At 36.8% G+C, this 19,489-nt stretch overlaps 1 protein-coding gene across 2 annotated transcripts; it reads right to left on the minus strand.

The window, feature by feature from the left end:
• Positions 1-14,576: 14,576 nt before the first annotated feature.
• On the minus strand, positions 14,577-17,541 carry LOC137743641 (U1 small nuclear ribonucleoprotein A-like). Of its 2 annotated transcripts, none has more exons than XM_068483570.1 (4): positions 17,132-17,541; positions 16,027-16,120; positions 15,813-15,901; positions 14,577-15,431 (listed from the first exon to the last, which is right to left on the minus strand). In XM_068483570.1, exons 1-4 carry the CDS (start codon positions 17,507-17,509, stop codon positions 15,144-15,146), a joined length of 849 nt encoding a protein of 282 aa, XP_068339671.1. In that variant the 5' UTR covers positions 17,510-17,541; the 3' UTR covers positions 14,577-15,143. The 2 variants fall into 2 exon arrangements, with proteins under 2 accessions (XP_068339671.1, XP_068339672.1); XM_068483571.1 differs by having other exon boundaries at positions 14,798-15,431; positions 15,813-15,898.
• Between the last annotated feature and the right edge of the window lie 1,948 nt (positions 17,542-19,489).

A 19,489-nucleotide genomic window follows, 5' to 3' on the forward strand; every position in this document is an offset into this window, starting at 1 on the left:
GCTTATTCTCAAGCAAAACAAATACAAAAACTAACAAACTTAAAAACTTTATTAAAACTCAACTAAAACAAAATTTTCATCTTCAAGTCGCAATCCATAGAAGACATTAAAAATCAAAACATCTTTCCAAAAGTTCCAACTAATCCCACCTAGACTCTAAGCCATTTAGAATCAGTTAGAAAAGAATTCATGAACTTGCCTTGGTGTAAAAGTGAACCAACATAGTTAAGGAGACTCGACGAAAACCCCTAACTTTCATCCTCTTTATTTAATACTTCATACATACTAACTTCACATATATATATATATATAGTTTTTTTCTAATTTTTTTTTCTTGTCATATTTTTGTCTTCAGTAATTGCGGTGGTCGTGCAATGTTAGTTCACTTAAGCTTTCTATTCAACCCATGTAACGAGTTTTAGGTCAATGACTCTCAAACCATAAGGGCTTTAAGGCACTAGGTGTAGAACACCTCTAAGGACTTATAAACTCAAGCTGAAAAGGCTACGAAACTCATTGACCACCCTAGCCCATGCCAACTTGCCAAGACTGTACCGTTTGATGCGAGAATCATTATTAATCAAGCAAGACTGGCCCGGTTGCTAAACAAAGTCTCGGATGGAACAATTATTACTTTATTTGTAACATTTTACTTAGAACAATAATTAAAATACACTTAGACGAAAAGTAAGTGTTTCAATCTCACTCCCCACAAATCATGTTGGTGTGAAACGTGCAAATTTTTAAAGTATAATTCATGAATTAGTGTCTAAGCAATAATAAATAGAAAAGACTCTATTATGAGATTAACTTTCACCATGTCCATTTGTTCTAATGTTTAAAATAATATATGGATATTAACTTAAAAAGAATGAAAATTTTTATTTGACTCAAAAATTAAAAATCTAAAAATTCTTATTTCCCTCCCCCAAACTTACATCACACATTGTCCTCAAGGTGTGGAAAAATAAAGAAAAGAAAAGAAACAAAAATAATAAGTCCTAAAAAACGTAAAACAACTAACAAAGATAAAGAAAATAAACTAGGACAATAAAAATAAAAAACAATAAATGAAATATAAAATAACAAATAAAACAGAAAAGAAAAGACAAGAAAATTGACACACCTTGGATTGGAAACCCAATAATACATATTGATATTTTTCGTTAGTTTTCCTTAAATTGAAATGTAAGGGTATTGTGAAGTAAAGTTCTAGGGAAAAAGATTCTAAATTGTAGGTTGTAATAGGTAACCATATTCACTTAATTTGTATTATCTAAAGAAAGAGGAAAACACCAACAAAGCCCTCAATCCACCCCTTGTTTCTTATTCCCCAATATCTCATACATTTTATATTAGTCCTTTGTACATAGTACATAACTTGTATTGTGATGATACATACATCAAAATAACATGAATTAATTATATCTAGGAATTAACATGGATCACGCGGTGTTAATTTGTTTGAACAAATAGAAATTTATATCATGAACTATATATATGTCCATTCCAATCCTAAAGATTATCACTTGAATTGCATTTCACATTGAAATTCACTTGAAATTTTAAAAAACTGCATTGCCGTGAGAACCAATCCTTCAGCCTTGTTACGTCTGGGACATCTTTCTTTGTTCTTTAAAGTGCTCCAGAATCTTATAGTTTACTGGTAGGTTTACCATGTCACACTGCAGATTAATAAGCTAGGGTCCAGAAAGTTGTATACCGGTAAAAATATAAATAATAATAAAGGGAAAAAAGAAAAGAAATATAGACAATTGAATTGCATGCGGCATACCTTGCATGCATGCCCGCACGATAAAGAAAAAGAAAAACTCATTAAGTACTTAAACAATAATTATTGGTACCAGAGGAACTTGGAAGAGCAAATATATAAGGGCATAAGAAAGACTTGGAATTAGTTACAATTGTTGAAGTCGTTACCCGCATTGTAATAGTGAGACACCAGGAACTTGCATGGTTATGAACTCTCCCAATTTTAGAAAGACGCAATAGGTAAGGAACCCATGTTGGAGAAAGGGAGCACATGCAAAGGACTTATCCATAAGCATTTGAAAGCGTAGGTAATGGACTTGCACGTGCCCTGCTTCTCCAACAAGGAGCCTCACCCGTTTGAACCATAGCTACAACAATGGAACTCTCACTCACTTGAATTGCATGAAGGAAGAAGAAGCACACATATTTATAACTGCATATTGAGAGAGAGAGAGAGAGAGAGAGAGAGAGAGAGAGAGAGAGAGAGAGAGAGAGAGAGAGGGGGGGGGTGTTTAGGTCTCGTGTCATCATAGTAAGTGATGAAGGGGAAGCGAAGTAATTAATTAAGATGAAGGTACTGCAGTGCATGGCAGTGAGTCCTGCCTGCCTTCTTTTCACAAAATCCATATATACCATTAATTTGTGTTGTTCCTTGGAGTCTTGGAGGATTCAATTTCAAAGCCCTCACACAAACAAGACAAACACAAACCTTTAAAAATTCAATCTCTTCCTCCGATTCCGATCCTACCAATATTTTTGAGAATCCAATCTTGTTTAGAGCTTTAATGTTAGGTAGCTTTGGATCAATAATCAAGAATCTCGGGCCATGATGTTTTCGTACACATATTAGATCACAAGAAAAGCTTATAATCTACATTGTTTCGGTAATGTTCTAAGTCAATCATGCATGTGTTCAAATGACAATGCGTAACAAAGTTTAAAGTAAAGTTATATTAACATTCTCATTGCAAAACAGTGTTGGATCGATCAAGAATCTCGGCCACGATGTTTCCATTCCAAGACCTCCCTATATTACGAGAAAAACTTAAAATCTGCGTTGTTTCAAAAATATCTCAAATCAATCATACACTGCTATATAAAAAAGTAACTAACTCAAGAGACATTGCTACAATAACTTCCTCGTTGCACGAAAGTTTATCTTATCATCATCCATTGGAATTTGGGTGGGTCAAGTGGAGGTTGTACTAGCCTTTTCCTTCAGGTTGGGAAGAAATATAGTGCAAGCATGGGATGATATGGAATGAATAATGCAAGGAGTGCACGTAGGGCTTTGCGTGTAAGGCTCAACCTTTTGAGTGGGGTATTAATTTTATTTATGTTTTTGCTTGATGAGTTTCTGAAGTAGCTAGCTTCACTACTCCCTTATATACATGATCATTCCCTATATATGGACTAGGCCTCATCTTTTTTCCCTCCCAGAATTTATGCCCCTTTCCTTCATAAATAAGGACCTCAACCATTTCATACTTCCCGATCATGGCAAAGCTCCTTTTAATGTATTGGCTCATGCCATGATATCCCTTGTATTCTGCAACTTTGCAAACCCTGCTACTGCAGCAAGCGTGCGTTTGTTCAACCCCCTCACTACTCTTTTATGCACTACGCCAACCTATTATTAAGCTAGAAAATCTTTGATAATCATCGGGGTTAGCCTAGTGATGAGGGGTGACGAGTGACGGGTAGAAGTAGGTTAGGTTTTAAGGTTTGAAACCCTCCAATGTAGCAAAAAGCAATATGTAATTTGCTGAATCCCAAGTCTCTACATTTGACGTAAGTATATTTATATATTCATATGCGTTTGACCTCTCTCATGAAGTTGTAGATATTATTACATTTTCTTCGCTTCAGCTTTATGGAATATAACATACAACTGGAGATGTGTCATCTTTTCTTTGATCTCTGATATCACCTAATTTATGGTTTAACATGAGAATTCTATTGTGTAACCATTAACCCTATCCGCCAGTGGAAACACCACATCACGTCCACCTTGTATGTGTTAAACATGAGTTTAACTTAGACTTAACTTGCTTCTGTTTTGTTGTGAAGCAGTGTTAAACCAAAATATCGGCTATTCATCTTCTTTTCTATCTCTCACATTGCTTGTTGCGCTTGAGCCTCTCTCGTTTAAGTCCGATATCAACCGTGATTTAAGTCGACATGAAAATTTGAGGCCACCGTCTTAAAATCACAAAAATGCGTTGTGGGGGAAGAGATTCTGGATGAGGTCATGATGAAATCTTAGGTGTAGGAACTTAAATACTTGGCGTGTGTTTGCACTCAGCACTTGAAAAATGGGGTGTATGCAGTAAATGCTTTATTTGGTCGCACACTCATGTATATATTGCAGCCAACAGGATTTTCTTCGAAGTGAGGATCCTAGAAATTTGTAAATCGTGTTCGTTCATCGTGTATTGTATAGTTAAATTTCATTAGGTACTGTTTGTGATCAATTTTAAGAAAAAAAAAATTTTAAAACTACACAATTTACGATGAACATATACGATTTACAGATCTTCAAGATCCTCACAAAATGATCCAGAAAAAATCCGGATTCGTATTGCAGGGGTTTTGAATGTAAAACTTAATCATGCTTCCTTTCCTTCCTTCCCCGTAAAGTTCAATTTTTTCCACCGTACTTGATGGATATGTTTGACTTATACTTTGACTTACACCTGAAAGAACAACAATATAAAATGTACTTGTGGTGGTGGGTAGGTGCGTCTTTATTGGGATTTCTTTATTTCTTTATTCATTTCTTTGGTTTAACATTAATACCAATTACCGACTAGTTATTGGTCTACTGATGCGTCGTTCAACTTTGTTAAAATTGCATAGAAGAAATTATGCTAATATTTACTGGATTTCAGATTTAGAAAAGTAGTCGAGCCTGATAACATAGGCATGTAAATAAGCAAGGCATTAAAGTGATTGATGTATGATGAAGTCTTGGTCAAATGAGGCATGGTGTATTATGAATGAATCTCATATTGATAAGAGAAGGGACTATACAGGAGCTTATAAGAGGTTGGGCTACTCTTCATATTGCCAGTTGGTTATTATGGTGGAATCCCAACTTTCTTTATGATACCAGAGCAGGTTGTCCCTTGTGCAAAGCCCAACGGTCAAATGTATTCCACGTCATCTCGATTTGTGTTGTCCACGTGTTCGAATTGAAAATTCGCCACATGTGACGGGGGTGTGTTGAGAATAAATCCCACATTGATGAGAGTCTCATATTACCACTTTTTTATGGTGAAACCTTAATTTTTTTTCATGATGTTTGAAATCTATTTACTACAGTTGTGAAGTCAGTTTAAGTATGTCCACAATTTTCTTCACTTTAGCATTATGGAATATAACATACAACTGGAGATGTATCATCTTTTCTTTGAAATTTGATATCACCTAATTTATGGTTTAACATGAGAATTCTATTGTGTAACCAATAACCCTGTTAGCCAATGGAAACACCACTTCCAATCCAACTTGTATGTGTTAAACTCAGACGTAACTTGCTTTTTTTTTTTGTTGTGAAGTAGCGTTAAACCAAAATATCGGCTATTCATCTTCTTTTCTATCTCTTACATTGCTTGTTGCACTCGAGCCTCTCTCGTTTAAGTCCGATATCAACAGTGATTTAAGACGACATGAAAATTTGAGGCCACCATCTTAGGCCTGGTTTGGTATTGAGGTGATTCTGGAAAAAGCTGGTATAAAAAAAAACTGGGAGTTGTTTTTGTGTTTGGTAAACATTCAGCTTCAGCTTTTTTTCACAGTTTTGGATGAAAAAAAGCCAAAAAAAAAGAAGCTGCAAACCCAGCTTTAAAAAACCGGCTTTTTTTCACATCTGTTTTACATAAAAGTTTACCAAACACTATAATACTGCTCTTTTTTTTTAAAGCACTTTTACAAAAAAGTTTACCAAACACTCTACCGCTTTATTTCACAGCTGCTTATTCTCACAGCACAACAAAAACAAAAACACAGCAATACCAAACCAGCCCTTAAAATCACAAAAATGAGTTGTGAGGGAAGAAGAACACAGATTCTGGGATGAGGTCATGATGAAATCTTAGGTGTAGGAACATAAATACTTTGGCGTGTGTTTGCACTCAGCACTTGAAAAATGGGTGCATGCAGTAAATGCTTATTTGGTTGGTCGCACACATGTATGTATTGCAGTCAACATGATTTTCTTCGGATCTTTTTTGTGAAGATTCTGAAGATTCGTAAATTATGTATGTTCATTGTGCATTGTATGATTAAATTTCATCAGGTACTGTTTGTGATCAATTTTTAAAAAATAAAAAAATAATACAAGATTGTACAATTTATGATAAATGAATACAATTTACGAATCATAACTCAAAAAGAATCCGGATTCGTATTGCAGGGGTTTTGAATGTAAACTCAATCATGCTTCCTTTCCTTCCTTCCCCGTAAAGTTCAATTTTTTCCACCAAACTTGATGGATATGTTTGACTGACACTTGAAAGAACAACAATACAAAAAGTACTTGTGGTGGTGGGTATGTGCGTCTTCACTGTTGAACCCTACTGCACCGCTCAGTTTTTTGCTTGCTTAGCTAATGTGTTTGTCCAAAACAAAAAAAAAATGGCTAATGTGTTTGTCTCGTTGTAGGCTTTTTTTTGTACGTTCTGCCATCTTTACCTTGGAGTTTACCAACAAATAAACAATGAAAAAAACAAAATGTACCTGTGGTGGTGGGTAAGTGCATCTTTATTGGGGTTTCCTTATTTCTTTATCCATTTCTTTAACATTAATGTCAATCACTGACTAGCTATTGATGTACAGATACGTCGTTGAACTTTGTTAAAATTGCATAGAAGCAAGTATCAATATCAAAAAACAATGAAAAAAGCAAAATGTACATGTGGTGGTGGGTAAGTGCATCTTTATCGGGGTTTCCTTATTTCTTTATCCATTTCTTTGCTTTAACATTAATATCAATCACTGACTAGCTATTGGTGTACTGATACATAGTTGAACTTTGTTAAAATTGCATAGAAGAAAGTATCAATATCATATTTATATTGGGCATATTTTATTATTATATGTACAAATAATAGGTAAATTAGTATTGTATAAAATAATAATGTTTTATTATGTAGGCAAATTATTTGCATGTATTAGGTTTGCTTTAACATATAGGTCAATTATTTTGCATATATTGGATTTGCTTTATTTTCACATGTATTTTACATATGAGTATTAGGTGCACTATTTGAATCAAATAACATTAATTTTTTGGAGGTAAATTATTTTGCATGAATTTTTACATACATCAAGCATTTTTTTTTTTTTTTTTTACATATGTGTGTATCAAATTATATAAATAAAGAAATATAATATATATATATATATATATAGAGAGAGAGAGAGAGAGAGAGAGAGGATCAAGGGACAAATATTTTTACACTCTTTTTAAGCCTTTTGATTACATGACATCTAATGGTTCTTATTTATTCATTAAATGACATGGATGCTTATGTGGATTTTAACAAATATTAAAGATAAAATAAAACTGAAAAAAAAATCTGGAAAATTAAAAATATAATTAAAAGGGGAAGAAACTCTTTTAAGCTAACCTCTTAAGCTCATGAGAGGATCCAAATCCTGATTAGCTAATGTTTTTATCTCCTTGTAGGCTTTTTTTTGGGTATGTTTTGACATCTTTGCCTTGAAGATTACCAAAAAAAAAAAAAAACAAAACAAAATGTACCTTGTGGTGGTGGGTAGGTGCATCTTTATTGGGATTTCCTTATTTCTTTATCCATTTCTTTGCTTTAACATTAATACCAATCACCGACTAGCTATTGGTGTACTAATGTGTCGTTCAACTTTGTTAAAATTGCATAGAAGAAATTATGCTACTTAGGTTGATAGGGCTAGCAAACAAACATTTAGAAAAGTAAAAATATTAAGAAAATAATTGTTTCCTTCCACTGAAATTAAGCGTTCCTACTTTTCCGCCAATCATAGTACAAAACATACACATAATTTTTTTTTCTTCATTTTTTTGTGTTTTCAAGAGCAATATATGCACGCACAAACTGTAATTTACTAGAGAAAAATGGAGAAGACAAGTCGAGTTCATCACCAAATCATATAAGTTAACAACATTCTCACCAAAGACTAAGATAAATAAATGAAGGTAAATTGTACAAGACTACAACACTAATCGTATCTTCAAATTGAAATTCACTTGAACAACGTAGCGCATTCTAATCCGTTTCACATTGTAAACCATGTACTCATTGTACTGTAATGAAACCTGAATGAAGCACATAAACAAAATCAATTTACAATGAAGCTGCCTGCCTCGTTTAACAAGTTCTGGAAAACGATGTATTTCTACCTTCGGGCGGCTTGTATTCTCTTTCGGCTTTCCTAGAGGAACCACGACGCCATCATCTAGTAGCTGAGCTTCTGAAAAATCTGGTTCAGTTCCCCCTACTCCTTCAGTGCTGCAGTATTATGTTACATACCAAATCAAGTAATGCAATGCGCGTTTTAGTTTCGAAAAATGGAATAATGTAACAAGCTTTCGTCGAAGGTCAATTCTCTCACACATAATGCAGACAAACTTCTCGATCAAGAAATATACAAAGTTTATAAGGAAAGGAATAAACTTTCAACGCAAAATATCAAAAGCGTAAGTGAATAGAAGAAGCTTTATCACTTAAACAGTTTAGTTATTACTTATCAGCCATAGATGGGAGGGTCCAATAAAGAAAAAGTGAAGCACATACATGTGCAGTGCAGTCCCTCAAAAGTGAAGCACATACATTTCGGTGGCCTTCATTTTCTCGGACCCAGTTGAGTCCCACCTCCCACCTCTTCACTTGACTTCCTTCCCCTCTTTCTATTAACCAGTGAAGCTTCTGCTGCTGAACCATCACTTGCGTCACTGGGTTGCTTTTTCTCCTAGCCAAGAGCAGAATCGAGCCTCCAAACCTGCAGAATATCAAAACCAATAGCAGAGAATTCGTCAAAATCTTGGAGAGAGTGTGGGGTGTTGTCAGACCAGGGTGGGTTTCGTTCCGGTGGTGGCGAGACCACGCTGGGCCAATTCGTTCCGGTGGTGGCTGGAGTTGGTCCGTCGGAGTCGTCCTCTTTCTCCGCAGTGTCCGCGGCAAGAGTTTTTGGCGGGCTCTTTGATTTGTGGGAAAATGCCCAATGTTAGGGGCAGGCCCACCTGTTTTGGGCCCAATTAATTGTGCGGTTTGGAAAAATAAATAAATAAATTATGCGCACGTGTTAGATTAAAACTACAAACTATAAAGAATAAAGGTTGATCAACACAGTAGATTACGCGCGCTTCCCGCTTCCTCTTCCCTGTCAGTCGAACTCTCCGCCGTCGCCACCGCCGCCATGGACTCGATTTTAAACGCGTCGTTAGAAGAAATCTGCTTGGAGGGCCGAAACGGTCTCGCCATATCAGCCCTCTGGTCCAGACTCGAGTCCTCTCTTTCCTCCTCCAATTTTTCTGATCACGGATTCAAACAAGCCTTATGGGCGGAGCTCCGGTCAGTCCCGACCCTCATATTCCTGAACCAGAAGAAAAATCCCCGGTACTGCAGCCCAACGGATTCTTCAATCCAGTCCTTCCAAGACGCCGAGAAACTCGACCTGAAGCTCGTCGCCGATCAGCCTCTAAGGAACAGCTTCCTGGGCCTCTACATTGCCCAACCCGCCGTTGAAAACCTGTGTTCGTATCAGCGCCGAACCCTCGAAAGAGTTTCCACCGCTAGGTATCAACCTCTCCTTTCAAAATCCAGAATCTAACTTTCCAGTTTATTTTTAATTGTTTGTGTTTTGTATGTGTGAAATTGGTGAAGCGGTTGTGTGTATTATGTGTGTGATTTCACGGTTTCGATTGATTTGAATATCGCCTAAGTACAATGTGAGGCAAGCAAGCTAAGTAATTAAGTTAAAACATTGAGTAATTAACATCGAAAAGTATATAATTCATCGTCATTGGTGTAGTTTTGAGTTGAATGTAACGTGCTTTGTTTGAACGGATTTCTAGTCCATCATCGGAAATTTCAGGCAAGCAAGTGGCGACCATTATAAAGTTAGAAGTTTGGTTTTTCCTAATAAATGTGTACTTATCCGATTTTACATTGCTTAGCATAAGATGTTAGTGAATTGCAATGTGAGCCGAGAAAACTTGGTACTCAAGCAAGAGATGTTTTTGTTGGTAGACTAATTAACATGGTGCATATAGTTTCCCTCTCTCTCTCTCTCTCTCTCTCTGTGTGAAAAGTATCGAGAGATTGCCATTTTTTGGTGTGGCTGTGAGATAACGATTTTGTAGGTTAATTAGGTTGTCTTATGGTTTACTTTATTGTGAATTTGGGTACTTGTAGAACGGATGGAATTACACAAAGTCAACTTTCCAAGGAATTGGGCATTCTAGGCGAAAACTATTTCTACAAAGTGAGAAAGCTTGAATGTCAAGGGTTAATTGCGAAGCGACCTGCGTTGGTGAGGAAAAAAAATCCTGGTGACGAAGGCCACTCGAGCAATAATTTGAGCGTGACTACCAATTTGATATACTTACATCGCTATGCAAATGATTTGGGCTCTCAACAAGAAGTTGAGATCACAAAGGTAGAACAGAATACAGAGAGTTTTGGAAATGCAAAAGAAATCCCTGCAAGTGGAGATGGATTTTCGGGAAATGGAGTTAAAGATAATGTGCTTGTAAATGACTATTTATCAGCAACGAAGGCAGTCTGCGATAAGCTCAAAGAATCCAATGGCAAGGTCAGGTTTCATAAAAGTTTTGGTAGATATGTCAAAGTAGTTCCTTTTACAGTTTATGTTGAATTTGTTTATGTTATTTTGTTGTCAAAGGTTCTTGTTTCGGATCTCAAGAAAGAGCTTGGTTACAGCGGAACACGTTCAGGAAATAGAGCGTGGAGGAAGGTGAAATTGGATTAACTATATACACTGTTATTAATCTCTGGATTAGCAATTTTATAAGTTAAACTGATGTTTTCTTTGAATTGTATTGTTCTCTGCATATTATTCTTCCAGATTTGTTGCAGATTGGAAGCTGCTCATATTGTGAAAAAGTTTGAGGCTCAAGTAAATGAGAAGGTTTCCCAATAATCTTTTTAACCAAACATCGGTTCTCTGGTGTACATGTTCTATATTGTGGTTCTTCATTCTTTTATTTGAACAGTCTCTTGGATTGGAAGCTGCTTGTGTTCGTTGGTAATGACTTGATATCGCTTTTGCAATTTGGACAGGTTGAGCAATACCTTGTTTTGCTAAAAAAGCTTTGTCCAAAGAGTCTCGAGCCAAAAAATCTTGGGCAGGTGAAAATCGTAAAGAAATATCAAACTGCTCGTCTGCTTGCGGAACTTCCGATTGAGCATCAAATTCAAGAATTGATTAATGCTACAGGATCAGAGGGTATCATTATGTCTAATGTGAGTGCATTGTGTGTTACTCTTTGTTCGGGTAAATGTATTAGGAGTGCTTCGTTAGAGCCGCTCTGTGTGGTATAATTCCTGCCATTTATTGTAAGTTTCATTTCAACTACTAATACATAAAATCAATTTTCCTTTAATGTTTTCCGGTTTTGCTATAAACAGATTTCCAAGAGGCTTGGAATTGGCAGGAAAGAGAGTGATAAGTGGATTGAAAGTATGTGCTCTAGGTTTGGGATGATTAAGAAGAAACAACGAAACAAAAAAGTCAATGAATATCGAGTTTGGGCACGAGGGAAATGCAATTTCAAATCAGCCAAGGCATTCCTTAATCAATCAGAAAATGACAACACAACAACAACAACACCTTATGTTAGCGGTGTAGATACTCTTGATAGGAAAGATCAAATTCAAAATCATTCAACTTTGACAGGTGATACTGCTAACCTGTAAATACGAAAAATAGAGATTACTGAGCTGACCCTTCCCAGTGGATCTCCTTGGTGTAATGAATCTAACCATATGCATCTCTGTCCTGGATTACAGAAACGGAAACACATGATGCCACATCAGATACACCACTTTCAGTCTTGAATCCACGTCTGACTTTGACAGTGGACAGTGCCAGAAAGGAAGAAAGCATGCTCGAACAGGTACAGGTTCTTGTCCTCATCCCTTGCCTTGAAGAATTTTCTGGTCATCTTAATAATATTCGTTATCTTTATGTTTGTTACTCATTCAATATATGTACACAGTCGTCCAATTAATGCATGTTTACGATAATTGCTAACATCTTAATGGATCCAGGATAAAGGGGATGGACTTCAATTTCAAAAATGTAAACATGCTTCCCGGAAAAGGGAGAGATCCTCTAAAGCAAGCTCTGTAGAATTCACAGAAGTTGAGGGGGTAACTGGAAGGCTGGAAGAGCAGAAGCTTGCCAAATTACCTGTTACTGTCAAAACATTCACGGAAGGAAGAAATCTCTTGTTCACTTTTCCAGGCGAGCATGGCGCACATTTGCGTGAGTTCCAGAGGGATGGTCATCAAGAAACTGACCAGGAATCTGGAACGAAAGATACTGAGGGGTGTCATTCGATCTTGAGAACGCATGATTTTTCAAAGTTGAAGCCATCACGTCAATTCAGGTTTTCATGGACTGAAGAGGCTGATAGGTAAGAAAAGAAAATATGTAAATATCATAACCATAAGAACAATCCATTAGAGATAGGATCCTTTTTGTTCTTTCCATGTAAGAATTAGATTTCCCCAATATGCATTTCACTGATATTGGTATCGTTCCTTTGGGCAATTGGTTATTCAATATGCAAGATGTTGCGCAACGCTTGGGGCGAAATATCATCATCAGATAAGTTGGGCTTCACTTCCTGACCTTCCAGCACCTCCTAGTACCTGCAAAAGAAGAATGACATATCTGAAGAACAGTAATGGAAAATTTAGAAAATCTCTGATGAAGCTCTGTAACATGTTCAGTGAAAGATATGCAAAGCTCTTGCTAAAAACCCAGAACAGGTCACTTAACATATCTGGTTACAGACAACTTTCCCAAGGTTCAGTAGAGGAAGGTTATAACAAGAATTGTTCCAACATCAGCGACCGTAATCAAAGGACATGTTTTCGGGAAAAACCATGGGATGATTTTGATGATAAAAATATTAGAAAAACCCTTGATGAGATACTTCACCAGAGGATGACTAAATTGGATACCACCAAAAGAGATGGATCTACGTGTGAGGCAGGGTCAGAGCATATTACAAATTCTGAAGAACATGTAATTACCGAACCCCTACACCTCGAATTTTTACATACATGAACATCTTGTCAAATGTGTGTTGTTACGTATTTGTATGCTTTCTTCCTTTTCTTCTCCTAGTTTATGCCAGTATTTGGCTAATACAGCTTTCTGCTGAAATACCCTTTCACCTGCAGGACCTGCAGGGATCTGAATTGATTGCATCATCACTTCCGTGCGATGATATTCAGAATGATAGTAGAGGAATTTCTGCACAACGATGCGTTCAACACCTTCATCAGAATTTCTTTAAACTTTTGCATGAAGGAGTTGTTAGTGCACCGGTCTACAAATCTTTGGCTGTAGAGCTATTTAAACATGTCTTCTTGAGTACCATAACAGCACAAGGAGAGAAAAATCTGCCTGCAGAAATCCAACAGCATTACTCAGAGCGTGATCTTTTAGCAGCTCTCGACTACCATAGAGATAACAAAATTGTGGTATGTCTTAGTTTCTGTTGATTTTTGGATTGAACATTTAATTGCATTCTGCTGTGCATATAATTCGTAAGTTTTATATATATTTCCTTCCTGATGAACTTTTATTTGGCAGGTTGGGGGTACTGACAGTCAACCTCTATCCCTCTCACCTCGGTTTTTCTCTAACATTTTTAGGTCTCCGTTTCCTACTGATTCTGGAAAGAGAGCTGCCAAATTTGCTCGTTGGCTCCACGAAAGAGAGAAAGATCTTACAGAAGGGGGGATTCATCTGTCTAGTTTCTTCAGGCCAACTGTCGATTTCACCACACATTCCAGATGGAGTGGGAGAGGCTGAAGATTTGAGAAGCTCAAAAATCAAAACTAGAAGCGATGAATCTTTGAACGCTAAAAGACTAAAATACTTGAGCGACAATCTTTCCCGCCGAGAAAAAGGTTTCCCAGGAATCATGGTGTCTGTGTATCGGACATCTTCTACATCGAAGTCTGTAAATCTGTTGAAAGATGACGGTGCTTCTAGTGGCGAAAAACACATCGGTGGAAATAATCAGGTAGAACAAACTGATAGTTTGCCTGAAGGTTTTATGGCAGACAAAATATGTGTGCCAACACTGCCGTGGATGAATGGTGAACAGAAAATTAACAAGATTTTCGACAAGGGACTCAGACGGCGCCTTCTTGGGATTGTGATGCAAAATCCAGGGATGTTAGAGGTACTTTCACTACCTGGAACTATAAAATCCTGTTTATAGCTAGAAAAACAATGTTTCCCTACTTCATGTCCCTGTTGCCTCTGATTCTCGCTTATTTCTCGTTGTTTCTTACGTTGTAGGATGAAATTATCCGGAAGATGGATGTACTGAATCCGCAGGTATGCCAACCCACAGTCCCTTGCATGACAAGTTTATCTACCGATGCCTTATGCCCACTCTTCCTTTCAGTTCACCAATGCTAATGTTAAACTTTCAAATTTCTTACAGAGTTGTCGAAAATTGTTGGAGTTGCTGGTTCTGGACAAGCATCTTCATGTGCGGAAGTTGCATCAAACTGTTTACAGCGGTCCCCCGCCAATTCTAAGGACCCTCATCGGAAGCAGCTCCGCCCTGCCAAAAGAGGTGGTTCGTGAGCATTTCTTTGCAAATTCCATGAGTGCGTGTATGCTGTAGGGATGTGTTAGCTTCGTCCGGCATGTAATTAGAAGTATAGCAGAGCTGTACAGAATACTTGTTTCTTGCAGTAGGATATTGATCACGAGAATTTTTAGCCGTTATATCAAAAATATACACCAGAGCATACTAGATCGACAAGTTATGTATATAGTAGGTTGAAAATTACTCCTGGAATGAGAAAGTGTACACGTAAAACCACAGCGACGGCCAACCACGAAAATCAAGATAGGTTCTGATTGCAAAACCAAACCAAAAGAAAAAAAACAACATAATCCACGATGAATCTTCAATTGTTCGCAGGGCCACCCGAAAATGAAACATTGACTCCGCAATTTTTTCCTCTTCTAATATATCCCGACAGCAATAATACATTGAAGCATCGTATCTCAACAGATTAACAACATTCTAGTTAAGGATCCGTGGCTGCAGCTTACAGGAATAGCAAAGACCTAAATCTTGTTGTCTACTTTTTGGCATAGGTAATCAACATCGAACTCTGCGGCGTCAACTTAAAAGATTGGAGTTCCTGCATTGCTACCGTTGATTGCATCTCATCTCCATACTCCACAAAAGCAATACCTGGTTTCGCTTCCACCATTCTAACCTCCTTGAAACCGGCATACTGGCAGAAGAGCATTTGCAGCATCATGGGAGTTGTCTCCTGCGGAAGATTCTGGACAAAAAGTATGTTGTTTGGTGGAGCAGGAGCCTCGGGTAACTTCACACCACCGGGATATGGTATTTGGGAAAGCTGCATGAGGTTGGGAGAGAGAAGAGAGCTTGAATGAACCAATACAAACTTGCAATAGATAAACCATGAAGGGTACTACTTGAATGATAAAATTTCCAATCATTGAAATAAACCAAAATTACTTTATCCGCGTGTTTTCATAACAGTTTCCCGGCCTTAATACTATTATACACCTATCCAATTTATGTTCCAAGAAAATTTTCAATTTCCCAACTTTTATAAACCACGTGCAGTTTTTCCACTAAATAGACTTCCGAATCAGTTAAGAGTTGTTTCAGTTCAAGTACGACCAATCATGGCAAATAATAAATATGATCAAAGATATCCAAATAAAAACATAAATAGAGAAGGTATAAACTATGAGACAGAAAACTTGCTTACCGGAGGTGCTGAACCATAGGTACCAGCATAAGGCGGAATGGGCATTCCGGCTTGGCTTGCATCATGTTGCTCTTTTCGTTTTTTCCCTGCTACATAATGAACAGAAAACAATCATTAAAAAAAAAATGTATCAATCATACATCAATACAGCACTTTTGTTCCCAAACAATATATCTTACTGTCATACGATTTATATGAATGAGAGAGACTTTACCCTTTTCCTCATGCCTCTTCCGTCTTTCGCGTGGAACAAAAGTACCATCAGCCTTTGCTATCACATCCGATTTTGTCTTGGCATATTGTATTCTCTGCATTAATCACATATCAGTAAAATGATGCTCAAAAACAAAAACAAATCATACAAAACGGAAAATCTTCCGGTAATCCCAATTCATTATATCTATCAAACAAGCATAGAGAATAGTGTCTTGAAACATAATCCATCCATTCAAAGAAATGAAATGACATGCCAATGTGCTTTTTCGCCAACAACAACCAAGCCTTATACCATTAATGGCTGGTTTGGTATTGCTGTGCTTTGAAAAAAAGCTGCTTCTGCTGTGCTGTGAGAATAAGCAGCTGTGAAATAAAGCAGCAGAGTGTTTGGTAAACTTTTTTTGTAAAAGTGCTTTTGAAAAAAAAAAACAGTATTAGATTGTTTGGTAAATTTTTATGTAAAACAGATGTGAAAAAAAGCCAGTTTTTCAAAGCTGGGTTTTGCAGCTTCTTGTTTTTGGCTTTTTTTCATCCAAAACTGTGAAAAAAAGCTGAAGCTAAGTGTTTACCAAACACAAAAACAGCTCTCAGCTTTTTTTGATAGCAGCTTTTTTCAGAATCACCCCAGTACCAAACCAGGTCTAAGTAGGGTCGGCAGTATAAATCCTATAATGCTATTGCACTCGTCTTCCTTTAGCTCGAATATATGAATGTGTTTATTCACCATTCAACAATAAAAAACAGAATTCTAAACAACGCAAAATACAGCTTAACAATCATATGAATGGCAACGAAAAACCGGCCCTAACCTAAACCTTCCCAATCTCCCCAGCCCCAGCCCTATCATATAGCCGTTCTAATTTACGTGTTCGGGCATCATCGAGACTGACTACCAACCAGAGCTGGATGATGCCCAATTTCCAAATTTGAATTTACAACCACCTAAAATCCATTTTCCCATTTCAATTCACTTGCTTCTATATACCCTTTTGTGCACTATGTTAACAATACAAACGGAATTTCAAAGAACAAAACAAAATCAAAGAAATGTTAAATGTCCAAATTAAACAAACAGAGAAAATTAGGTTAGAACTGCATAATACCATAGGCTTGTCGTAAAAGGGGAAGCCCTGCATTTGGTGAAGGGCTTTGGTGGCGGAGGAGACGTCCTCGAAGACGAGCCAGGCTTGACCTTTGTGCTTGAGCGTCTTGAAGGCCAAGACCTCCACAATCTTCCCGAACTGCGAGAACACAGCCAGAAGCGACTTTTTCAGTTCGTCCAGCTTTATTTTCTCGTTCAGGTTGTTGATGTAGATCGTCTGGTTCGCCTCGACATCGCCGCCGCCACCGCCGCCGCCGCCTCCGCTGTTGTTCTCTGCCATGTCTGCTTTCTCAGTGCTCAGTTCCGGATTTTGTTTTGAAGCTGCGGTGGAGACGAGGGGGTTTAAGCTGACTGACGAGCTCGACGGCAAGGCGGGCATCCATTGCACTTGGGCCCTAATTTAACTTTGGGTAGATTAATGGGCCTTTACTTTTTGCTACTAGCTAAATTTGAGGCTCAATGGTTGAGATGCTTTAGGCTCAATAACTAAAGCTTCGTTTGGTGTACAAGGATAACGTTGTATTGATTGGTTCAGTGTACACCCAAGTTTTGTCTCTAGACACTCTTGTTTCTCTAGAAAATCAATTTACTCTCGCACTTTTCTTTGGACACCCAAAATAATTTACTAAACTTTCAAGTTTCTTTTACGTTTTATGAATTTATGTTTCTTTAGGCACCGATTTTTCATTTTCTTTGGACACCTATTCTCCTTGTATTAATTATGAAGGCTTTCTCTTCAACTTCATAATTTTCGCTTGATGGCATAATTCTATGTCTACATGTGACTGCATGGTTCTTTTATTTCGTGAAGCAAAATTTGCATTATAACCAAACGCAATATGAGGAATAGTCGCGAAGTTTAGATAAGAATGGTAAAGTGAAATTCAGTCACTTGTTAACCCATGCCGCTTTTTCAAAACCATGTGGGTGTCCAAATAAAATAATGTAATTCCTTCAAAAATTATTAAGCCATTTGTGCTAATTATGAGTTTAAAAGTCTTTTCTTTTAAATAAAATTGATGGGTGTTCAGAGACGAAACTTGGGTTTATAAAAAACCACTCACTCAGATTGAATACCTTGTTAAATTCAATGTATATTTAACGAGAAATAGATGCTAATTACTAATTTGAAGGCAGAAAACGGATTAGTTGTAAACAAAACTTATTCCTATTATAACATATTTACTTACATAGAATGAGAAAGGGCATGAATTGAGAAAGGAAAAACAGAATGAGAACGACTACACTGGTCCCTCAAATTAATCATGGATTTTCAAATATTGGGTTAAGGATTTTAAGGTGTTACCAACAATTTTTTTTTTTTCGACTTAATATGTGCTAGTAAACATAGAGGAGTTTAGTAATTCGAATAATTATCATTAGTAAACTTTCCCTTCCCACCAAAATGAAAGGATTAAGATAGATAAGTTTTTTCATTAGTAATCATATTCTTCCTTCAATTTAGATAAGAAAAAAAAAATTGACATAATTTCTTACTTCAACACATTAGTGAATTTTCCAAATCTATTAGAATCTTAGCCACCAAAGGCGTAAGAAGCACAAAATTTAAAGTCAGTTTGGTGACTAGCTAGGACTAGATAAACTTCGAATTAGGTATAAGCCAATATTATGTAGTTTCATTCATCTAGATGACACTTGTAAGACACAATATGTTGAATTGTTGTCCAATTTAACAATTCCAATTCAAGCATTCATTGACTTTGAACTCTTCGTGTGATTCATATGTTAGTTTAATGTATTTGAATTAGAACTTGATCCAACCAATAAAACCTTGAAAATGACACAACACATAATGCATGCCAATAACAGAGATGATATAACCTCTTTCCTTGTCTTTGGCATACATGTGAGCACATAACTCAGATACACCGTCAATGTAACTTATTGTGACAATAGAACAACACTACATTAACACATACTTGTACATATTAACACGAGACAACGCGATAACATTTCCCCCGTGCTATGTAAAACAAGGGAGAAAGAAGTGATTGTTGTGGAGGTTCCTTGACCTCTTCCACTTGGGGCACTTGGCTGCACTTATAATTTAACCCCGACCCTTGTGTTCGTTGTAGAGTCGCATTCCATCCACTTGGTAGGAAATGGCTGCTATAAAATAACAAAGAAGAGATGATATACAAGTGAAAATTGTTGTTTATCCATATTCTTATATTTTATATAGAAATATTAAATCGCGTGCCACATTGTTGAATTGATGGACGTAGGCCATGGCTTTTTGAATTGTTCTTGCGGTATCTAGAAAAAGCAAATAGTCAAATAATCCCACCAATAGTATGGTACCTTCTTTTGTATTTTGACGAATACCATATACTTTTTA

The sequence above is a fragment of the Pyrus communis genome, chromosome 8, assembly GCF_963583255.1.
Source record: "Pyrus communis chromosome 8, drPyrComm1.1, whole genome shotgun sequence".
Lineage (NCBI taxonomy): Eukaryota > Viridiplantae > Streptophyta > Magnoliopsida > Rosales > Rosaceae > Pyrus > Pyrus communis.

Coding starts and splice junctions, on each gene's coding strand:
- LOC137743641 (XM_068483570.1), bottom strand. CDS start 17,509: ATGCCCGCCTTGCCGTCGAGCTCGTCAGTCAGCTTAAACCCCCTCGTC. Junction 15,902..16,026: donor GAAGAGGCATGAGGAAAAGG/GTAAAGTCTCTC, acceptor TTCATTATGTAG/CAGGGAAAAAACGAAAAGAG. Junction 15,432..15,812: donor CCTATGGTTCAGCACCTCCG/GTAAGCAAGTTT, acceptor AACCTCATGCAG/CTTTCCCAAATACCATATCC.